The sequence below is a fragment of the Neodiprion fabricii genome, chromosome 6 (genome assembly GCF_021155785.1).
Source record: "Neodiprion fabricii isolate iyNeoFabr1 chromosome 6, iyNeoFabr1.1, whole genome shotgun sequence".
Taxonomy (NCBI): domain Eukaryota; kingdom Metazoa; phylum Arthropoda; class Insecta; order Hymenoptera; family Diprionidae; genus Neodiprion; species Neodiprion fabricii.
In genome coordinates, this window is record NC_060244.1 from 5,421,539 (window position 1) to 5,440,720 (window position 19,182).

Genomic DNA, 19,182 nt, shown 5'->3' on the forward strand with positions numbered 1-19,182 from the left:
CCTTCGGGGGAATTCTCGTCCGTCTCGACCCTGGTCGACTCTCTTGGAAATCTTGCCGGAGCGTCTCTGACGGCTATACGTGATCTTGCCTTAATCGTACGAATTTTAACCCTGCGTCACTTCCGCCCCGTTGCATGCCGGAGGCGGTTGGCTCGCTCTTTGAGTTTTACTGAAGAATGCTTCCGTCGACACCGATCCACCCCTCTCGCCCTCGTCGTCTCGTCGTGTTCGCCGTTCGTATTGCTCGAATTACCTGCACCTTATACCATCAACTTGACGCGTTACAAAAGTTCGTGCAAATCTAGCGAAACTCGATACGTACTTTGCCACGTGATTCTCAGCCACATCATTTTCCCACATGTAACAATACAATTTCTCACGTAGGTTTTTGTACGGAAGAAAGCGCGAATTCTATATGCGTTCTTTATTTTTTTTTTTTATTTATTTTTTTATTTATTTACTTTTTTTTTTATTATTATCTTTCTTTACCGCGGTGACGTTTCTCCTGCTGACACTTCAACATTCCTTCCTGTCGAATTGACTGTTTGAAGAGAGCTAAAATCCTAAATAATAAAATATCATGATGCAATGGAGGAAAAAAAAAAAAGAAAAAAAAAGAAAGAAATTGGAAATATTTTCTGGAAACGTGAACGGGTGACGGTTAAGTTCACAAATTCGACATTTTTATCGTAATGAAATGAATGAAATGAAATATATCCATCTTCCGTTCAAAGATTAAGGATTTATTTTTTTTTTTTGTCTATTGACATTAAATTACGAACAATAAAATGTCAAGAATTTTACACCGGTGATTCATTGAAATCTGTGAATATAGGCCACGGCAACGAAACTGTACCGCATTGTAATGGACGCAGTGTCCGAGACGCGAGTTGAAAAGCACGTGTACGTGTAAGAAAAGGGAGGTGTGTGGATTTTCTTCTCTATTTTTCTATCTTTTTTTTCTCCTTCTTTAACGTCCAATTCTATTTTCTCTCCCCCAGGTTTTTCTTGTTTTTTTTTCTTCTTCTTTTTTTTTTTTTTTCTAGAAACGTTCAAACCTTATCGAAGACAAGTTCAACAACACGTTATCTGTTTACCACGTTACTCGACGCTCCACGAGACCGAACGTTTTCACTTACCGAGAGTTTTATATATATATAAATATATATTATATATACAATACAATATATTATTACATATACATCTATGTATGTATGTATTTATTTATTTGTTTATACACCTTTTTAATAATGAAAAAAAGCAAATACCGGACAGTAGGTACAATTTCAAATTCCTAGCGAGGTGTTGCCTGTATATCCCGTGACGAAAGAAAAAAAAAGGGGGCGGAGGGTGGGCGAAACAAAAAAAATTCCCCCTGCAGATTATACTCGCACTGATCAAATTCCTTGCAATGTATCCTCGAGAAAGATATATATGTATAAAAGTTTTTTTTTTTTTTTTTTTTAATCGGGAGAGTGAGGTGAAACGAAAAAGATAAGAGTACATAAGAGTTGAGCGTAGAGCGAAGAGACCTGGCCTCCGAAAGCACGGAGCTGACTGACTTCGAGAAAGATATAACCACCATGCTGCCAGATGTGTGGCTCCGTAGTTCGTTTTACATATATCGCGGTGGGATGGTATGGGCTACGGATATGGGTATCAACCGAGTGGAGTTAGTTGTGCGGTCGTGCTCTCTCTCTCTTTCTCTCTCTCTCTCTCTCTTTCTCTACACTCGATACAAATCACAGCGAGAGACTGTCGCTGTATACGAGTCTACCAATCACTCGGAATACAGTACGGTACGTTATACGCGCCCGTCCATCCTGTCCTATCAGTTTTGCCCTCCACCCTCCGTTCGGGCGAACCGATTTCTCGGTAACCATCTACACTCTTCTTGATAGAGATAAATAATTGAGGGAGGGAGGGAGGGGGAGGAAGTGGGATCCCTTCGCGTTACTCTTGGACGGTAAAAAATGATTTAAAGCCTGTCTGCTGCCGATGCGTGTCGTCCGTTTATATATGTATATTCATACGTGTGTATATGTATATGTATTGTACACACGCCTGTAACGTGTCTTGTATTATATGCACACTTGAGCGATCCTGATAAAGGCACGTGCATGCGTATCATAGGATAGTTTCGCGATGTGCTGAATACTTTATCCCTGAGGTTATTTCTTTCTTTTTTTTTCTTTTTTTTTTTCTTTTATCCCCTCTTCTTCTTAATCTTCTTCTTCTTCTTCTTCTTTCTTTTCGTATTCTTCTTCTTGCCTCCTTACTCTCGACTCCGTGTTACTGCATCGTTAATCCGTGCAACGATATTATATTATACGCTATAAATGAGAAGACGGTACACTTTGGCATCTTGGGTTGAATGTCGCTGTATTCGATATCCCATATGTCGAGAGGTACCTTATACGTACATATAGACCGCAATAGCATTCACGAAGCGAATAAATTATCTATAGGACTTGTTTTATTTTGAATATAATATTTCACGCCCCACTTGAACTTGCGTAAACCCTGGCGGATATTTATATTTATTAGATGGGAGAAACAATTTTTATTTTTTTCTTTTTTTTTTTTCTTTATTTTTGTTTTCAACTACAACGAAACAAGGTTTCGAACACGTGTCTAATGCGCGTCGATCTAATGTACCTAAAAAATTATCGCCGATATTGAAACTACACTTCGGGTTGAAATATTCATTTCCGCTTTGTCTTTCTGGGCCATAACTGCATGTGTCGATGAATTTACAATTCCTCAGGGATTGTCTGTTATTGTTATATTTGTTCTATCGTAGTGTAACACCACGTTGCATAGAACGGTAAGTCCCTGTTCAAGTACACTTTGGCTGTGCGTCTATAACTGAATGGGGGAAGAAAAAAAAAAAAAAAAAACAGCGACAATCACATTATCACCGTGAGTTTGTAAGTACGGACGTACGTACTTTACATACATACAGTACCTAAGTACGACCCGCGTCTATATCTGTACGAGGAATTGAAAAATGATAATGAAACATCGAAGACCGGATGTACGTATAATGTGGTTATCGGCAGAGGCGCGGTGCGATAGCTTCTCATTGTCTTCACGCGCTTCGACCCGCGATTCGAGAAGTCGGTTCGCCATTGCAGCACCTAATACTATCTCGAGTTTCCAAAGAGTTTATCTCTCTCTCTCTATCTCTCTCTCTCTCTGCAGGTATGATGCACATGGCATAACGCGCTGAGTAAGGCGAAGCGAAATTATCCGCCAATATATGCACGGGAGTAAATTCCGCGAGCACGATGATTCGGCAATTTCTGTTTGTCTGTTTTTTTTTTTTTTTTCACTCTCTTCTCATTTTTCTTATTGCGAACATATTCTTCCATGTTTCCGCATCGCTGCAGTCTTCGACTCGTGACTCACGCGTCGCGGTTGACACCGGAAACGGACATTCGATTCTCGACTCGTCGGTAGCGACACGCACGCACACATCCGCGCGCATGGCCAATCCAAAGCAATTCGCAATCTGAGTCCATATCTTTTGTATTACGCAGTCGTGTTGTACCTACTCGTGTAGGATGTGACGTGTTCTCCTTATAATCGGTTGCGGGAAACCGTATGGTTGAATTTCCGTTTTCCGGAATTGAGCGAATAAGTCAGGCTTGCGGTGGGTTTCGAGGAAATGAGAAAGCGAACGAGTCCAAGAGCGCTTTCCTCGCGTCTCGGATGCCTCTGGCCAAAGGAAAAATAATATTTCTTTTTAAAATATCAGTTTAGAAATTCATTTAAATCTACAAGATCAATTTGTACGTCATGTAATATGTATAGGAAAAATATATGGTTAGTTGTTTTCTTTCATATTTTCATCATCGATTCCTTGCGTACATAATCGCGAGATTTATAAATTTGCCGTCATGCCTCTTCCTCTCTTTTTCTCTCTTTTCCTGTTTCTCCGCACTTTAAGAAAAACGCAAGCGCAGTGCGGTGCGATAAAACGCGCGCATGTTGGACGAGAATATTACGGACGGAGGCGTGAGTAAGCGGACGAGCGATAAAACCGGATAACATTGGTCGGGAAACAGGATGTTGGGGGAAAGCGAAGAGAGGAGAGGAGAGGAGAGGAGAGGAGAGAAGACCTGCAAAGAGAGGAAACGAGACGAACATCGAGACAGATTCTCTTTTCTGCTAGAAACGTGTATCATTATTTTACGCGTGTATGTACATTAGGATGATTCATTCTCGAACCTTTTTTTTTCCTTCTTTCTTTCTTTCTTTCTAAGGTCGTGCTAGAAATATTTGTGACAAATATTGAAAGAGAAAAAAAAAAAAAAAATACACTGCCGTAAAACCTGGAGGAGGTAGAAAAATATTTAGAGGTCGTTACGAATTATTGAAATATTTTTTGTTCACTTTTATGCGTACATCTCACAGACTTATATATATATTAATATAATTATTTATTTATTGTATTTCGATTATTGTTAGTGACGACAGGTTTTACGACAATTTTTTTCTGTTTTACCCTCTGTTTTTTCAATATTTCTCACACATTTTTCAAGCATCTGTTTAAAAAAGGAGAAAAAAAAATAAATGTTGAAAAATTCAACCACCCCAATTATACATACACACGTATACGCGCCGAGACACCGTCGGATTTCCATCGATCAAACGCGACACGTTCTGGGTATAAAACGAAAAATTTTCCACCGGAATTCCACCGACGCCGATGCAGCCATATATTATACGCGCGTACAACGCGTCCTGCCGCCATTGCAGCTACCGTTTTTGTCACCCCAACGAGATAAGGGCTCCGTCGCTCCTACGGCTCAGGTGTAGGCGTACGACTACGCGAACAGATAACGATGTTATGTGTGTGTGTGGAAAAATATGCGTGCACGCATGAACGCCGCGTCCGTGTCCCGCAACGAGAGATGAACCACGTGGCATCGAAAAGTCACCTATTCGATGCGATAGTAATTCAGTAGTATTATAATATATGGATGATTCCAGTCGATACGCGCGGGTGATGGATAGAAAATTTTTCATCTCATTTGTGAGGGGGGAGGGGGGGGGGGACAAGAAAGTGGAGAAATCTCGACGATATTCTGGTTTCGTGTTCATGGCTGAAAGGATGTCTCATTGATTTACTTGATTGACAAGGGTGAATCGTATTCGCAAGTCTACGATGATTTCGTGAGTGAATAAGGAACGGAGAGGGGTGAGAAGAGAAGTGAAAAGAAGAAAGGAGAGAGAGAGAGAAAAAAATTTAATCTACGGGATGATTTGCAACCAATGATACGATACGTATTTGTGCGCGTGTGTTTGTGGCGAACGGTAATGCAAAACGTCATCGCTGTGCTCTTTGTATAATGAATATATAACGTGGAAATGAATCTGAGGAAATTGAAACAACACCGAGTTACCAAAGTCATTTTCTATTTCCATTGCCGGAAATAATAAGATCCTTTTTTTTTTTTTTTAAAAAAAAACATTCCTTCCCCTTCCCCGCCGTTTCTCAATTATTTGTTTACAATCCAAACCGCGTGTTTCGAATTGATTATCAAACTGGCGACGGTTCCGAAAGATGTACAGGCATGATGTAGACAAAAAATTGCAGCTCTTTGACTCTCCGAGAGAGGCGGAGCTGGATATAATCCCATTTCGTACCTTCCTCGTCGAGTCTACGTACGCAATATCTATCGCGTCGAGGAGAATCGACGACCCACCCGGCGTCCGATGACGGGCGCGTGGGCCAACTTCCGCCGGAAGACGCATCCCCCTTCCTCGCCCCTCGCTTTCCGCCTTCCTCCAACATCGCCTTCTCGGCTGACGCACCGCTACGACGGACCGGAAGGAAGCGCTCCCTGCCTCTCCGTCCACCCTATATATAGGACTCCTAGGTATATACACACGTGCGCGCGTGTGTGGTATATGTATATTTATATACGCACGGTGTGTCCATGTGTTATATAGTAACGCGATCGATGCCCTTCCTCGACGTATGTACACATACATACCTGTTATATGCCGTTACGCAGGGATGTTCTGGGTAGGAAAATTTCACCGACGATATATTTATCACCAATTTTTCCGATCGACAATTCAATTCGTGAATTTTCAATTTTTCCTCATCACGAACCGGCTGTCCGATATTCGTGATGTGAAATTATTTACACGCAGTTTAGTTACAAATTATAAACGAACGCAGTCGCTTCTTCTTTTTTTTTTTTTTTTTTTTCTTTTTTACTCTTTTTTGAATATTTACTTTTACCGTATAATTATGTTATTTCTAGAGTCGAGGGAAGGGGGAAACATTATTCTACTCGATTCTCGTTCGGTGTAACTCGCCTTACGTTACGCACTCACACTCGCGTGCGCGCAACGTTTCATAGCCGTAGCCTGCATGCGTCGTTCTTACTTGTATGCTACGCTGCCCCCATCGCCAAGGAGCAGACCGCCGAGCCGCCGTGCAAGACGGAAACCGGAAGTCTATTTTCGTTCGGCGAACCGAATTAGAATCCTTTATAGTTTATAGCTTCTCGGGTGCGATACGGATATACGTTTATGCCTTGGGTTATATGGTGGGTAGTTGTACACGCACGCGAATATCGTTTATTCCTTTGGAATTTACCGTTCACGACGGTGTATCGAAAGATTTTTATATTCTCGTATTATCGTATCTTTGTTCTCTTTCTCTCTCTCTCTCTCTATCTGTCCCTCTCTCATCGATCACGCGTTATTCCAATCGAATAGATCGATGGATCTTCGCCGGTCTACATTTTCGGGAAATATACAGACGATAAGTATCAATCAGATCGTATCGAAGTAATGCCTAATTCGCGGGTTGTGTTTGACCGATTTGATCGATACGTAGGTACACGAGTTTAGTTAGAAACACAAAGGTGAATAACGTGCGGAGAAGACGACTACGGATCCCGCGGTATTCAAAATGGCCCAGACTTTGGAATAGGAATTTGAAAAGCATGCATCGGAATAATTATTGTCCGGTGGAAACAACCCAGACGTCTCTAATGCGATTATAATTGCTTATCGCGTATACCTGCATCAATGTGTGTGTGTGTGTGTGTGTGTGCGCGCACGTGCGTATATACTCCGATATGTATCCTTTCTTTCTTTCTTTCTTTTACTTGCGTTCCTTTTTCCTTACTTATCCACTTTTTGGTCAACATTTTATAACCCTGCAACGAAGCCCTGTCCGGTTCTCTTCTTTCTTCACCTCGCTGACAATTCGTTATCCTCACAGATGATCATTCGTGATAAAAATATTTTTCTATAAAGTTATCGCGCGAGACGCGATTCGGAGATGTTACTTGGCGCGTACGTTTTATTTTAACCCCACCAATCACGCGTGTATATCGCATTTATGCATACGTGACCGAATTCTCCTGCAACCGGCAGTCTGCGTACGATCGTGTATTACAGGTACAATCCTTGTACCTGACCGGGAACTCGAACCACCCACACAAACTCGTCTCGTTTCTATCCCCCGTGGATGACGGAAGACAGTCTCGTCCGTACATCTTTAACTTTTTTTATATTCGTATACCTTGTACGAGTATCGCGGTGCAGCTGATATGCCGACCAGCTGATGTTGGACGGTGAGCGAGTGATCGAAGGTTAGTTTAATATATATATATATATATATATATATATATATATATATATATAATGATATATATATATTGGTATTCGGTCGACAAGATGATGCGATTTCGTAGAAGAGATTCCACGCGAGAGACGCGCGACGCTTCGTACCTAACTAACGATCGAAGATTATTTTACGTATCACTTGACCGAAGGAACGGACGGACCAACCTTTAAATCAACCAACGTCCAAGCAGAGTACAGATAATTTATCAACTTGCGGGTTATAAACGCGGTTGGCTACTCCTAATCCTAATACGCGGCTCTATATCTCTTGTATTATTACTCGAGATACTGCAGGTAAATATTACTTGGGTGGATGTGTATATACATATACATACATACATATATCTATACAAAGATATTACGCATATGGCCTGTACGACGTTGTGGTTTCGTTCTTGGTTCTTTCGATCCGTTACGGCGTTAAGAGAATCTGCAATCACCGAGTTTATTTTCGTTTAGAATTTCTTTGAACCTGTTATATTGGTTTCGTTTTTCGTTTTTCCTTTCTTCTATCGAATTCCATTCCTTGGGTCAAAATATTTTTTCATATATGTATTTTGTTTTATATTTATACACGGATCCGGTAAACGGTTTCGTTTTTCCGAGCAAACAATCGAAAAGAGATTAGGGTATACGTACTTTAACGTGGAATTTTTTGATATCGATGAATAAACAGTGAGCATGTTATTTTCTTTCTTTTTTTTTTTTTTTGTTTTTTTCGAAAAAATCGTTACTACGTTGTTTAACGTTCAAGTAATTCTTGAAATACCAGCGTTCCCGCCTGGCATAATATTGATTAAAAAACAACAAATATCGCGGGAATTTGCAAACGTGTAAGCAATCGGATGGATGGGTTTGCAATTTCTCGGTAATGCATTCCTTTTCTTTTCTCTCTCATCTCGTCTCATCGAATATATATATATATATAAATGTGTATATACACGTATGTAAGTCAGTAGCAGGATCATACAGAAATATTATACGATGCTCGGTCGTATAAAGTATAATATTTCACACCTCCGACGACACGGTTATATAGCTGTAACAGACACACGCAGGATACAATTTCTACATATATTGATATAGACATATTATTTTTATATTGGTCGTATATGCTGCATACACAATACAGACATGCATGCGTGTGTGTGAGCGTAATCATCGTGGCGGATGGGGAGAGTGAGATATACCAGCGAAGGTACGACATCCGTATCCTACCTTACCTTTAAATACGGTTCTACGGGTAAATAATAATGTTATTCGGGATGGATTTCTCATCTCTTAACGCGAGAGGCTGCACGCGGAATTACCGTGTTGAAAATTCGACAAGGTATTATTTATTAATTTCAAAATTACCTGCAATGCACGATCTTATTTGTTACCGTAGACACGCACACAATGATCACACTTCCTTTCTCATATTTATCATCCTATACGTGCATTCGTGTCGACCACCATTACCCCGGAATACCTATACTTTTTCCTTGGATTATGTATGTATGTATGTATATATATATGTATATATATTATTCATAGTGTATTCGTTTGAAATTCCTTAGGATTCCGGAACACGGTTGACCGGATTTCTTGTCCGTGGCCGACTCGCGGGCAGAGATTACAATTCCCTTCTATCATTTTCTCTCGCTCTCTTTCTGTTTCTCTGTAACACGTGTACAGTATATATATATATATACATTTTACATACATTCTTTCTCTGCGTCCATTCCGTTTTCCTATTTTATTTCACGCTTAGCCTGTCGTTCGAGTCACTTGTTCGTGGATCACACGCGGTACGTCTGATATTCGAATGCTGGGATTTTATAGATAATGATAGTCTTAACAATTATTAACGTTTTCTAAGTCTGTCTCTGTTTTTATAAACACATCATTTTTCTCATTCAACATTTTTTCTCCATCTCCATGATTGTTATTCCTTAAGCGTTTAAATTCGACAAGTTGACCCAACTTCCAATTCTGGAGCATGATACTCGGTAGGTACGGTTTGTTTGGATTTTTTTTTTAGGTGGGGCTGGGATTAATAAATTGATCACTGTTTATAAATTACAATTTTTTATTTCAAAGTAATCTACCTTACCATGTATAAAAATAATCTATATCACCTTTGAAATATTTTTTCTTTTCTTTTTCTTTACTTTTTCATTTTCCCGAATTTACATCTTGAAGAATTTTTCGGTACCTACATGTCGTTGTCGTTCAAAGAATCGATATGCCAATAATTTTTCGCGCGCTACGAATCGGATCAGTAGCTCAATTGTTAACGTGAATACGGTGTTTAATTTGACAAAATCTATGCGAGGGGATCAATTCGACACTGTTATTCGTGCGACAATGATGGGATGAAAAGTAATTGAACAAAGCATTCCGGCATCCAGTAGAACCTCGTTATCGTCAATGGCAGGTTGTCGCGAGGATCTAAAAGAAAATTACAGCTTGAGAGAGAGAGAGAGGGAGAGCGAATAGAATAGAATAGAATAGAATTTTATTACCAGAGAGATGAGGCAGAGAAATTCAAGCCTCGGTCTCACAGATCGAAGGGTGAGCTCTTCATACCCTGCATAATACCATCCATTACATCTGTATGCCTGCATATAAACGCGCGAGCGGTATATATAATAGATAACTTCTACCTGCAGTTGTGCCCAGGCAAAGATGTACGATCGCGACGTGCCGCGCTTCCAAGTTCGATTTTTTGTTCTTTGGTAAGGGCAAGGTGGAGGAACGAGGTACAGGGTATAAGGTATAAGGTATAAGGTATAAGGAAGGTGGAAGGCGTGTTCTTGTACGCTTGTAGATATCTTGGAAAAAGACGCGTGGGTCGCACGGCGATCCGGCCTGTCCGCCTCAATTTATTTCTTCCTAAAGGCCCGACGTTGCTGCGTGCACGTGGGTTCTCGAAAAGGCTCGTCGACGTCGACGTCGACGTTACTCCTCGAGCATTTATCCCCGTAATCCACGCCGAGCGAGTCTATCCCGAAATATAATAAGTGATCTTGGGGGGGAATTAACAAGTCGCAGATACCACGTGAACGTGAGTTCCTCGGTCACTTGGCCGTTTTTCAAAGTGAAAAACCGTCGATTGCTTGACGTTTCGGCCCTTTGACGGAAGGGTTTGCGATCCCGATACCTACTTACGTCGTGTGACGCGTACCTGCAAGATTTAAGATTGGCCGCATTTTTTCTATTCCCGCCATCCTCGGACTCGATTTCGACTTCGATGAAAGCTCCGAACGACGTTACATCCGCGACTCGAGGGCGAAAATCGTCACGTTCCTCTTTATTTCTTTTTGGTTTTTAGTTTTTTTTTTCTCTCTTTTTTTCTTCCAATTTTTATTACCCCAATCGTTAAGCGCAGTGGTTATAGGTTTGATTCATTATTTTATTATCACATACTCGTGCAGTTATGTACGATATGGAAATTTAACGATTCGTTGATTAACACTGCGATAATTAATAGCTGCGGGTATACCGCCGGTATCTGCGGATTTTGTAACATATGTCTGCGGCTGTGAATTTAAAACAATTTCAAAGAAAAGAGTTAGAAAAAAAAAACCGGTTTCATTAAAATCCCACGCATATATTATACGCGGACAAAAATAACGTTTATGAGTTTGAGACGATTTATATGCAGGTAGATGTGTATGCATTCATACATATCTATACGTGTATCTATATATATTGCTTGTATGCCGACGAATTTATTTGGTAATTAAATGTCTTAATGCGATATTTTTTTATTTTATTTGTTTTACATTCGTACAAGGTGAATACATTACATATACTATGTGAAAATCAGAACTATACTGAAAAAGTTTCATTTTATAACTACAGTAACACATTAATCAACAGTTTTAAACGTATTATACGATTATTCGGGTATGTACATTGATTGAAAACTGACGATATATATATATATATATATATATGTGTGTAATATTACAGTTACGATATTTTCAATCTCAATTCGAGTTACAATATGACTTGGCAATAGTTTATTCCCAGAAAATCGTGAAACCGCGAAACGGAAACTATTCGTACCCGACAACGTTTATACTTTCACGAAATTTCTTAAGTGGAAAAAAGAAAAGAAGAAATTGCCGCGAACATTTTTTCGTCTCCGCAAGCCTTATCTTTAATATGTAAATAATAATTTTTTATTTTTTTCTTTTTTGTTTTTTCTTCCTTTTTTCAACTATATAAACAATAATATTCAATTTCCTGCTTCGCAATCGCGGGAACGTGTAGGTAGAGACAGGTAGGTATTTATTCTTCGTCCGAATGTACGGTACCATCTACTCGAGTAGGTACCTGTATACCCACCTATAACTACAGATGCAGGAGAAGGACAGGTATAGCCGGTCCGTAATCCATAGGTGCAAGGTATACACACGCGTTATGTGTTTATATACCTATGTACGTACGTATTTTTGTATCCACATACACACGTATACACCTCCGGGTGGGTATATAATCCTTTCTTCGATTGACGGGATGCGCATTCGATTCAACTGCACCGGCGGACCGGAGGCTGGGGCAAAATGAGAAAAATAAGAAGCCGTAGAAGAAGAAGAAGAAGAAGAAGAAGGAGCAGCTAATTTAAAATCACGTTACACCCGTTCGGCTCGTTCCTTCACTCGGGGACCGATCTCCGTGGGCAGTGACTATAACTAAGCCTCGATTATCGTCCGAATGGACAATGGCCGACCGGATGTTGTCCGTGTTCTGCCCGACTCCTAAACCCACGCGATGCGCCGACGGTCGTCCGTCTGAAGAGGGTCGTCTCCCGGCGGTCCAGAGAGAAGAGAGTCCCCCAGGTCCTCTCTTACTCCCCCGCCGTTCTCACTCGGGGGCCGGGCGGTCGCTCCACGTATCGCCATATACAGGTGCAGCCGCGGATACACGACGAATTTAACCAAAGTTAACGGGTGCCCGGGCTGCCTGGGCCGCCCTCGGCCCAAAATGGTCATATCCCTCCTACCGTGGGTCCGGACGCGTAGGCAGGGGACCGCAGTGCCTTTGTGTGTTTGTTGTTTGAGGAAAAAGCAAAAAATAAAGAAAAAAACAAAAAAACGTTGCGATTTATCAAATTTATTTTTTATTTATTCGTTATCGCATATCGTGGTATCTGTAATCGCGTATATTCTCTACCAGCGACGCTGCGGTGCGGAGTTATCGACGAAACGAGAGCCTATCGATCGATCGATCCTCTAGCTTATTGTTAGTTACACCTCTGGGTAGGTGGATAATAAATACACTTGACTCGGGAGGGCCTCGGAACGTACCAATAACCCCAGTCCGTCCAGACATTGCCTCGTATAACCGACTACTCGGGTAGCTTGGCTCCTTTATCACGCGGCTGTGTACACACTCCACCTTACACCTACCCCCGGTGTGACAAAACAAATTTACAACCCACGCCCCCGGCTCTCGGACCCCCCGTGACGAGAAGGACTTGGACGAACGGTTGTCGTAGAGACTACGTATCCGATTCTCGGTCCGTGTCTCTCCTTCTCTCCTTCTCTCGTCGTCGTTCCCCGCCCTTCGAGAGTAGCTTGACGTTGGATGGAATAACGCGAACATCCAACGAACGGTGCGTTACGCGATGCGTAGCCCCGACTCTCCGCGGCTATATTATTACAACGTTGCAACGTTGCAGTTTGGATATAATGCGGAGAACTTTTCGGGGAAGGAAAGGAAAGGAAAGCGCTTACCGCGGATAAGATGCAACTTATACGGTGGGTGGTAAGGCGATGTCGTGTTACTCGGGAAACGCGTAGGTATCGCAACGTACGACCAGGTGAAACGAGGGGCGTGGGCCACGTGGGATCGGCTCGCCGGTACGTAGGCTTTGCCCCCGCGAACCTGCACCGGCACTCGATCGAGTCTTTAACGTCGCACGGATCGTACGCTTTACACGTACCTACGTGCACCGAAGGTGCGCGAGCGTCTGATATGCGTCTAGCCGCACACCCTCGGTCGCGTGCCAATTTGCCTCTTTTAACTCTACGGATACCAGACTTTCCGGCAAGATCTATAAAACTAATTTTCATTTCAAAATGAGAATAGTCAAGGACTGAGCGGTAACCGAAACTAACAAATTTCTCTCGCTTTATCTCCAATTTCTTTACACTTGCCAAATTGTCGTACCGCGCGACGTGAGTGGTACTTGGGATGGAATTGGATCGGTCTTCGACCAGCTGCAGGTTCCTCGTTGTACGCAGCGTCGATCACGTTGACGACATCTGGCATCAGCGTCCGTGTCCGCGTACCAACGTCGTGGGAAATATTTTTCATCGCGTAAAGAAAAGCCTGTATAAGCGAGGATATTCTCTCGTTGTGTGCATATATAGTATACATATATGTATATGTACATGTATACATGCGCGCAAGATCCGGTCGAGACACTCGGCTCTTCTGTACATAGATGCACACATACGCGCGTGCATGTGGTATCGAGTGCCTGTACCATTGGCATAACGTGTAGTATCAAGTATGCGCCAGGCAATTGCGCAATTACGCCCTCGCGGCTAATTGCGGTGCTTTTCGGTACGCACTGTAAGGATATCGAAGCCACGTGCCCAACACCGTTTGGGACAATTTTTTCCGCCCTTGGGTGTCCTGCGTCCTTTGAAGGATACCGGCGGCTACACGTGGCGACAATTTACTTTCGGCATTTGCTCTCTGCGGGAGTATGCGTACGAGTATATGTGCGTGTGTGTCTGTTTAAGAAATACAGAAATTTAGCGAATTCACTTCTATCACATACATAACCTTATTAAACATGTAACACCTAACGACATGGTCGTAAATCTCTGCAATTGTTTAAAAAGCGTGACAACGTTTTCTGGTTTGTTCCAGTTCGTCGAGCTCGGGATTGTCACCAGTATCGAGTACAATCACAAGTCCGTTGAAACGGCGAGAAAGGGGCAAGAAGTTTGTGTGAAAATTGAACCGGTTCCCGGCGAAGCGCCGAAGATGTTTGGCCGACACTTCGACGAGAAGGATTTCCTGGTTAGCAAGGTAATAGACGATAGAATAATCGAAAACACAGCCTGCGTGCCCTTTAAATTGTTTAAAAGAAAAAAAAAAAATCTACTTCCAAATGTTTTCAGACTTTTATCTTAACCCTAACCCGTGCCTGTGATAGTGAGGATTTCTACATTTAAAATTCACGTGTTTCGGACACATTCTCAGTATATATTTTACTGTACAAGAGTAATAATGGTCGAGATAAATTTATCATTGCGAGATTTTAGTGGACATCAGTGCTACTGTCCGAGAAAAAAAATTCACATCATTGTACCAGGCAATATATAGGCAAATTGAACTTTTTATAAATGGATAAAAAAAAAAAAAAAAATTATGTATATATTATTGCTCTTACAATAAAATATATGCCGAGAACGTGTCCGAAACACTCGTATTTCAATCGGGGAAATCAGGCACAGGTTAGAGTTGAAACAAAAGTCTGAAAAAATAAAGGAATCGCTTTTGAATTATTTAAAGTTGACTTCGGGGGTGGCTCGTAAAAAATCGTCACCACAGACTAAACAAGGAGCACCCTGTTGCCCCACTCATTCGTCGAATACGAAATTTATAACGACTCTCGACTCGTCGACCGAGTCCCTCCACCCTCGAACCCTCCCTCACGATTTTTACCTGCATTTTGCGCGCATCGTCGCCTCGAATCGACGTCGACATCAACGAAGTCGGAGGCAGGCACGTCGCCGTGGGAGCTGGGCAACCGATCCTCCTCCCCGAGGCGCGGGAACCCCTCCTCGGAACTAGCCGAGCGTAACCGAGTTCAGCCGAGCGTGGGTGTCGGGGGAAAAGAGGTTAAGGGAGGAAGAAGGGGGGAGCGGCCCATGCGCTCGGGGCTCATTCATTGAAATTCGTCAATGAACGGAGTCAATGGCGGCGGCGGCAGCTCTGAACCACTCCTGAAACGCGTTCCCTTCGTGTTCGCACCGTTATGGCTGTGTAACTGCTACATACACGCACACGCACGACCCTGTGTGTGCGACTAATTTATGTTCGTCTCTTAATGCTCCACATCGGGACTGCCGGTTCCGGTCGTTTCACCGTGCACGGTATATATATATATATACGTAACGCGGAACGTTATACGTATAGACGTAAATTCACGACGGATTATTTTTCAACCGTAATTGCTGGTGCGGAATATATGTAACCACGGATTAAGAGAGAGAGAGAGAGAGAGAGCATGACACTTGTGCAACGAATTCCGCAAATTCGTACGTTATAAGTCGAGTTTACTGTGTAATATCAGTCCGTTAAGGAAAGAGAAATGAATTTCACCAAAAACTAGGGAGCGAAAATTGAAAAAAAAACAAATTATTAAGTTCCTCTTTTTTATTTATCCGTTTGCGTGATTCGAAATTGCCTAAAAAGCGCGATAGGTACTTGACATATTTTTTTATATATATGCTTTTTCTTTTTTTCTTTTTGTTACTTTAACGCACGGAGGCGGACAGGTATTTGGACATTTGAAAGACGTGGGAAACCGGGAACGCGAGGAGAATTAGTGATGGTGTACGGAACCTTGGCGCGCGACCTTTTCTCTTGTAACATTTTACGCGTCGTCGTCTTCGTCGAATAGCTTAGCGTAAATTTCACCTATTCCAATCGTACGTATACGCGATGTATCGCCTGTACCTAGGCATCAATATCACAACCGATCTATACCGATGAAAGAAAGAACTCGGCTCGTTGTCGGATAGGAAACTGTGCGACTCGTTATCTCGATCCTTTCGCTTTGCTGCAACGTCGACGCACAAACGACGTATGCGACGCAGAGAGTATGCATAGGTGTACGTGTATACGCGCGCGTGTGTGTACGCAACAGCGTGTAATACGGACAACGTCTTTTGCCTTCGCAGCATCGTCGTCTTTTCTACCTTGGCATTTTCAGCGTAGGTAGGGGATCCCTGTGGGTGGTTAAATGGTGGGCAAACGCAACGTATAAAGGCCGCTGTCGCTGGGTAGGCGAGAGCGTATTTTATTAATGAAAACGGTTCACGGGGCCCACGCCGCAGCGCCGTGTCTCTCTAATTTTCTCTCTTTATACTACCGACGAGACGCGTGTTATACCTGAGTGCAAGTCTCGAGTTTCGATACCGGTGCAACCGACACGTTCGGATCATTTTCACTCCTCTTATACGATTGTGAAACAGCCGCACGTACCTGCCTGTATAACCCTTGCTGCAATTGTCACAACAACGTCTTTTGATTCTTCGTCTTGGTTATGTGCCGAGAGAACGTGCGGCTAACTAACTACAGCGACGGATTGTCTACGTTGAAATTTTCAACTACACGCATCATTTTTTTTTACATTCTTCTCCCTGCTTTTTTTTTTTTCTTTTTTCTTTCTTTTGCTTTCTTTCTTTCTCGACCCTCGATTCGTCCCTAGACGAGATAACGATCGCTACGGAAGCTGCAGGAGACTGCGGTTTCCGGGGACGGCTAGACGGGATGCGGGTCTTCGTGTCTATGAGCACGTGGTTATGCGGGCGATTGGATGGATGGGTATAGGTGTAAGGTGCAGGTGCAGCGGGGCCTTATCTTTGCGAATCAATCCCAAATTCTTCCTCCATTTTATACTTTGGTCAAAGCGCCCTTCGTTCACTCTTTCGTGCGTCGAGTCCAACTTTTATAACAGGATAGTATTTTATGGTTTTTAAGGTCGCTCGTTGCGAATATTATATCAGATTTCCAAAATTCAAGATGCTGGATGTAATACGGTGGACGTAGACTTTAAATTTCGTCGAATACGGTCAAACAACTCTATGCAGGGATTTCCAGGCTCGCTGATTAGAGTCGCCGTACTGAATTTTCAAAATCTGACTTCAGATTCGCAATCACCGGTCCCAAAAACTCCTGGACAGAGTTTTTGTCTCCAAATTAGATAGAATTCGAAATTTTCATTTGTAATATCGAATCCAGCGTCTTGAATTTTGAAAACCGGATTTGAGATTGAGATCAGCGACCCCAAAAACTTGTAATTTATTTAAAACGTGTGTATGCGTAGAGAGGTAATTTTCTCGGAAATGAATTATTCCTTCAATTTTCACCATTATTTTCAATCAATTTCTTTCTAACAGTAATAATTTACATTACGTCGCAACCATTACTCTAGAGCATTGAAAACCTATCAGTATATCATCACAAATAGCAATACACCGCAAAGAAATATGTTTGCAAAGTTCTCCAAACATACAAAAATGGATATAAAATAGTTGTTAAGAATACCTACAACTATGACTCAAAGGGTTAATATCGCTGCAATACTCACGTATAACATTATAAGTATTTATAGTATGAAGCAGAAAACTAGACGTATACATATATAGATGCAGCTTGTGCTTCGTTACGCCAGTTTTTATATATATACACACCTATATACGTAAGTATTTTCGTGTGGGTGTTCGCGCAGATTTGACGAGGGTAAAAAGGCGTGTATTATTGTTGTTGCATAGATACGGTGAGAGGTGCCTAGGAAATGTTATCATAGATGTAATATACTCGCGTTTTACTCGGTTATCGAAACCGCCGGACGACCTCGTCTCTCCGATCCGATAGTTCTGCAATCGATAACTTATATGCACGTGTATGCATCACGCACACTTGTTACATGCGCGTATACGCATTCACGCGTCTACCGCATATCGCAATGATATTTATAACGATCGGTTCGAACGGTGTATGTATAATCAGATGCTGCCGTTTACCTACGACAGTCTTGGCTAAAGGTGCCTGAGCCAATTCACTCTCACTCTCGCATATCTTTAATTGTACAGCGATGTTTCACGGTCTTCTCTATAATTTTATCTTGGCGGGTCAATTTGCAAATTGACAAGCGAGTAATGGGCATGAAACGAAAAAACTCACACGGGAGGTTATCGCGTTTCCCGTTTCAAGGCGTTTCCCCGCTAGAACGGGGCGAGGTCGGTCAATTCGCGTAATGGGACCCGCCCCTGGTAATCTAGGCACCCAGGGTGCGGACACCGCGCCCTGAACACGGGCCTCGAACGCGTCTCGTGCTTAGAAGCCCCGGGTTTCAGCGGCGGTAAGTATATTCAAGTAAAACACGCGACCGCGGGGCTTGTTTGCATAATAAACAATGTCGCGCCCACGCAGCGTCAGCTTCCTTCCTTTTTCGATCGGTTTCTTTCCGCGGCGTGTCGCGTTTATCGCAATCAAACTATAATTGCTAATTAGTCGCGATAGCGATTAGCCGTGCTCGTACAAGATCCAGCCATCCCTCTCAACGCGCACGAATTAATCATCCAGCGTGATTGTTATACGCTTTATTTACGATTCGTTCGATCCGCGTACGTACCACCTACCCCGTAAGCAAAATCGCGGTGATCTAACCGTCATTCCGAACCGCAACAACCGACCGGCAGTGACGGAATTCATGTTCATGACGACGGTCTCGAGATGGGTATAAAAATAAACGTTGCGTCACACGGGGTGATGATTTTT

General features: G+C 42.4%; 1 protein-coding gene across 1 annotated transcript in view; it reads left to right on the forward strand.

The window, feature by feature from the left end:
* Positions 1-19,182, forward strand: part of LOC124185151 (eukaryotic translation initiation factor 5B) — a 54,660-nt gene that overhangs the window by 27,247 nt on the left and 8,231 nt on the right. The window contains exon 17 of the mRNA XM_046575604.1: positions 14,536-14,697. Coding sequence (XP_046431560.1) covers positions 14,536-14,697 — 162 coding nt within the window. The remainder of the gene's footprint in view (positions 1-14,535; positions 14,698-19,182) is intronic.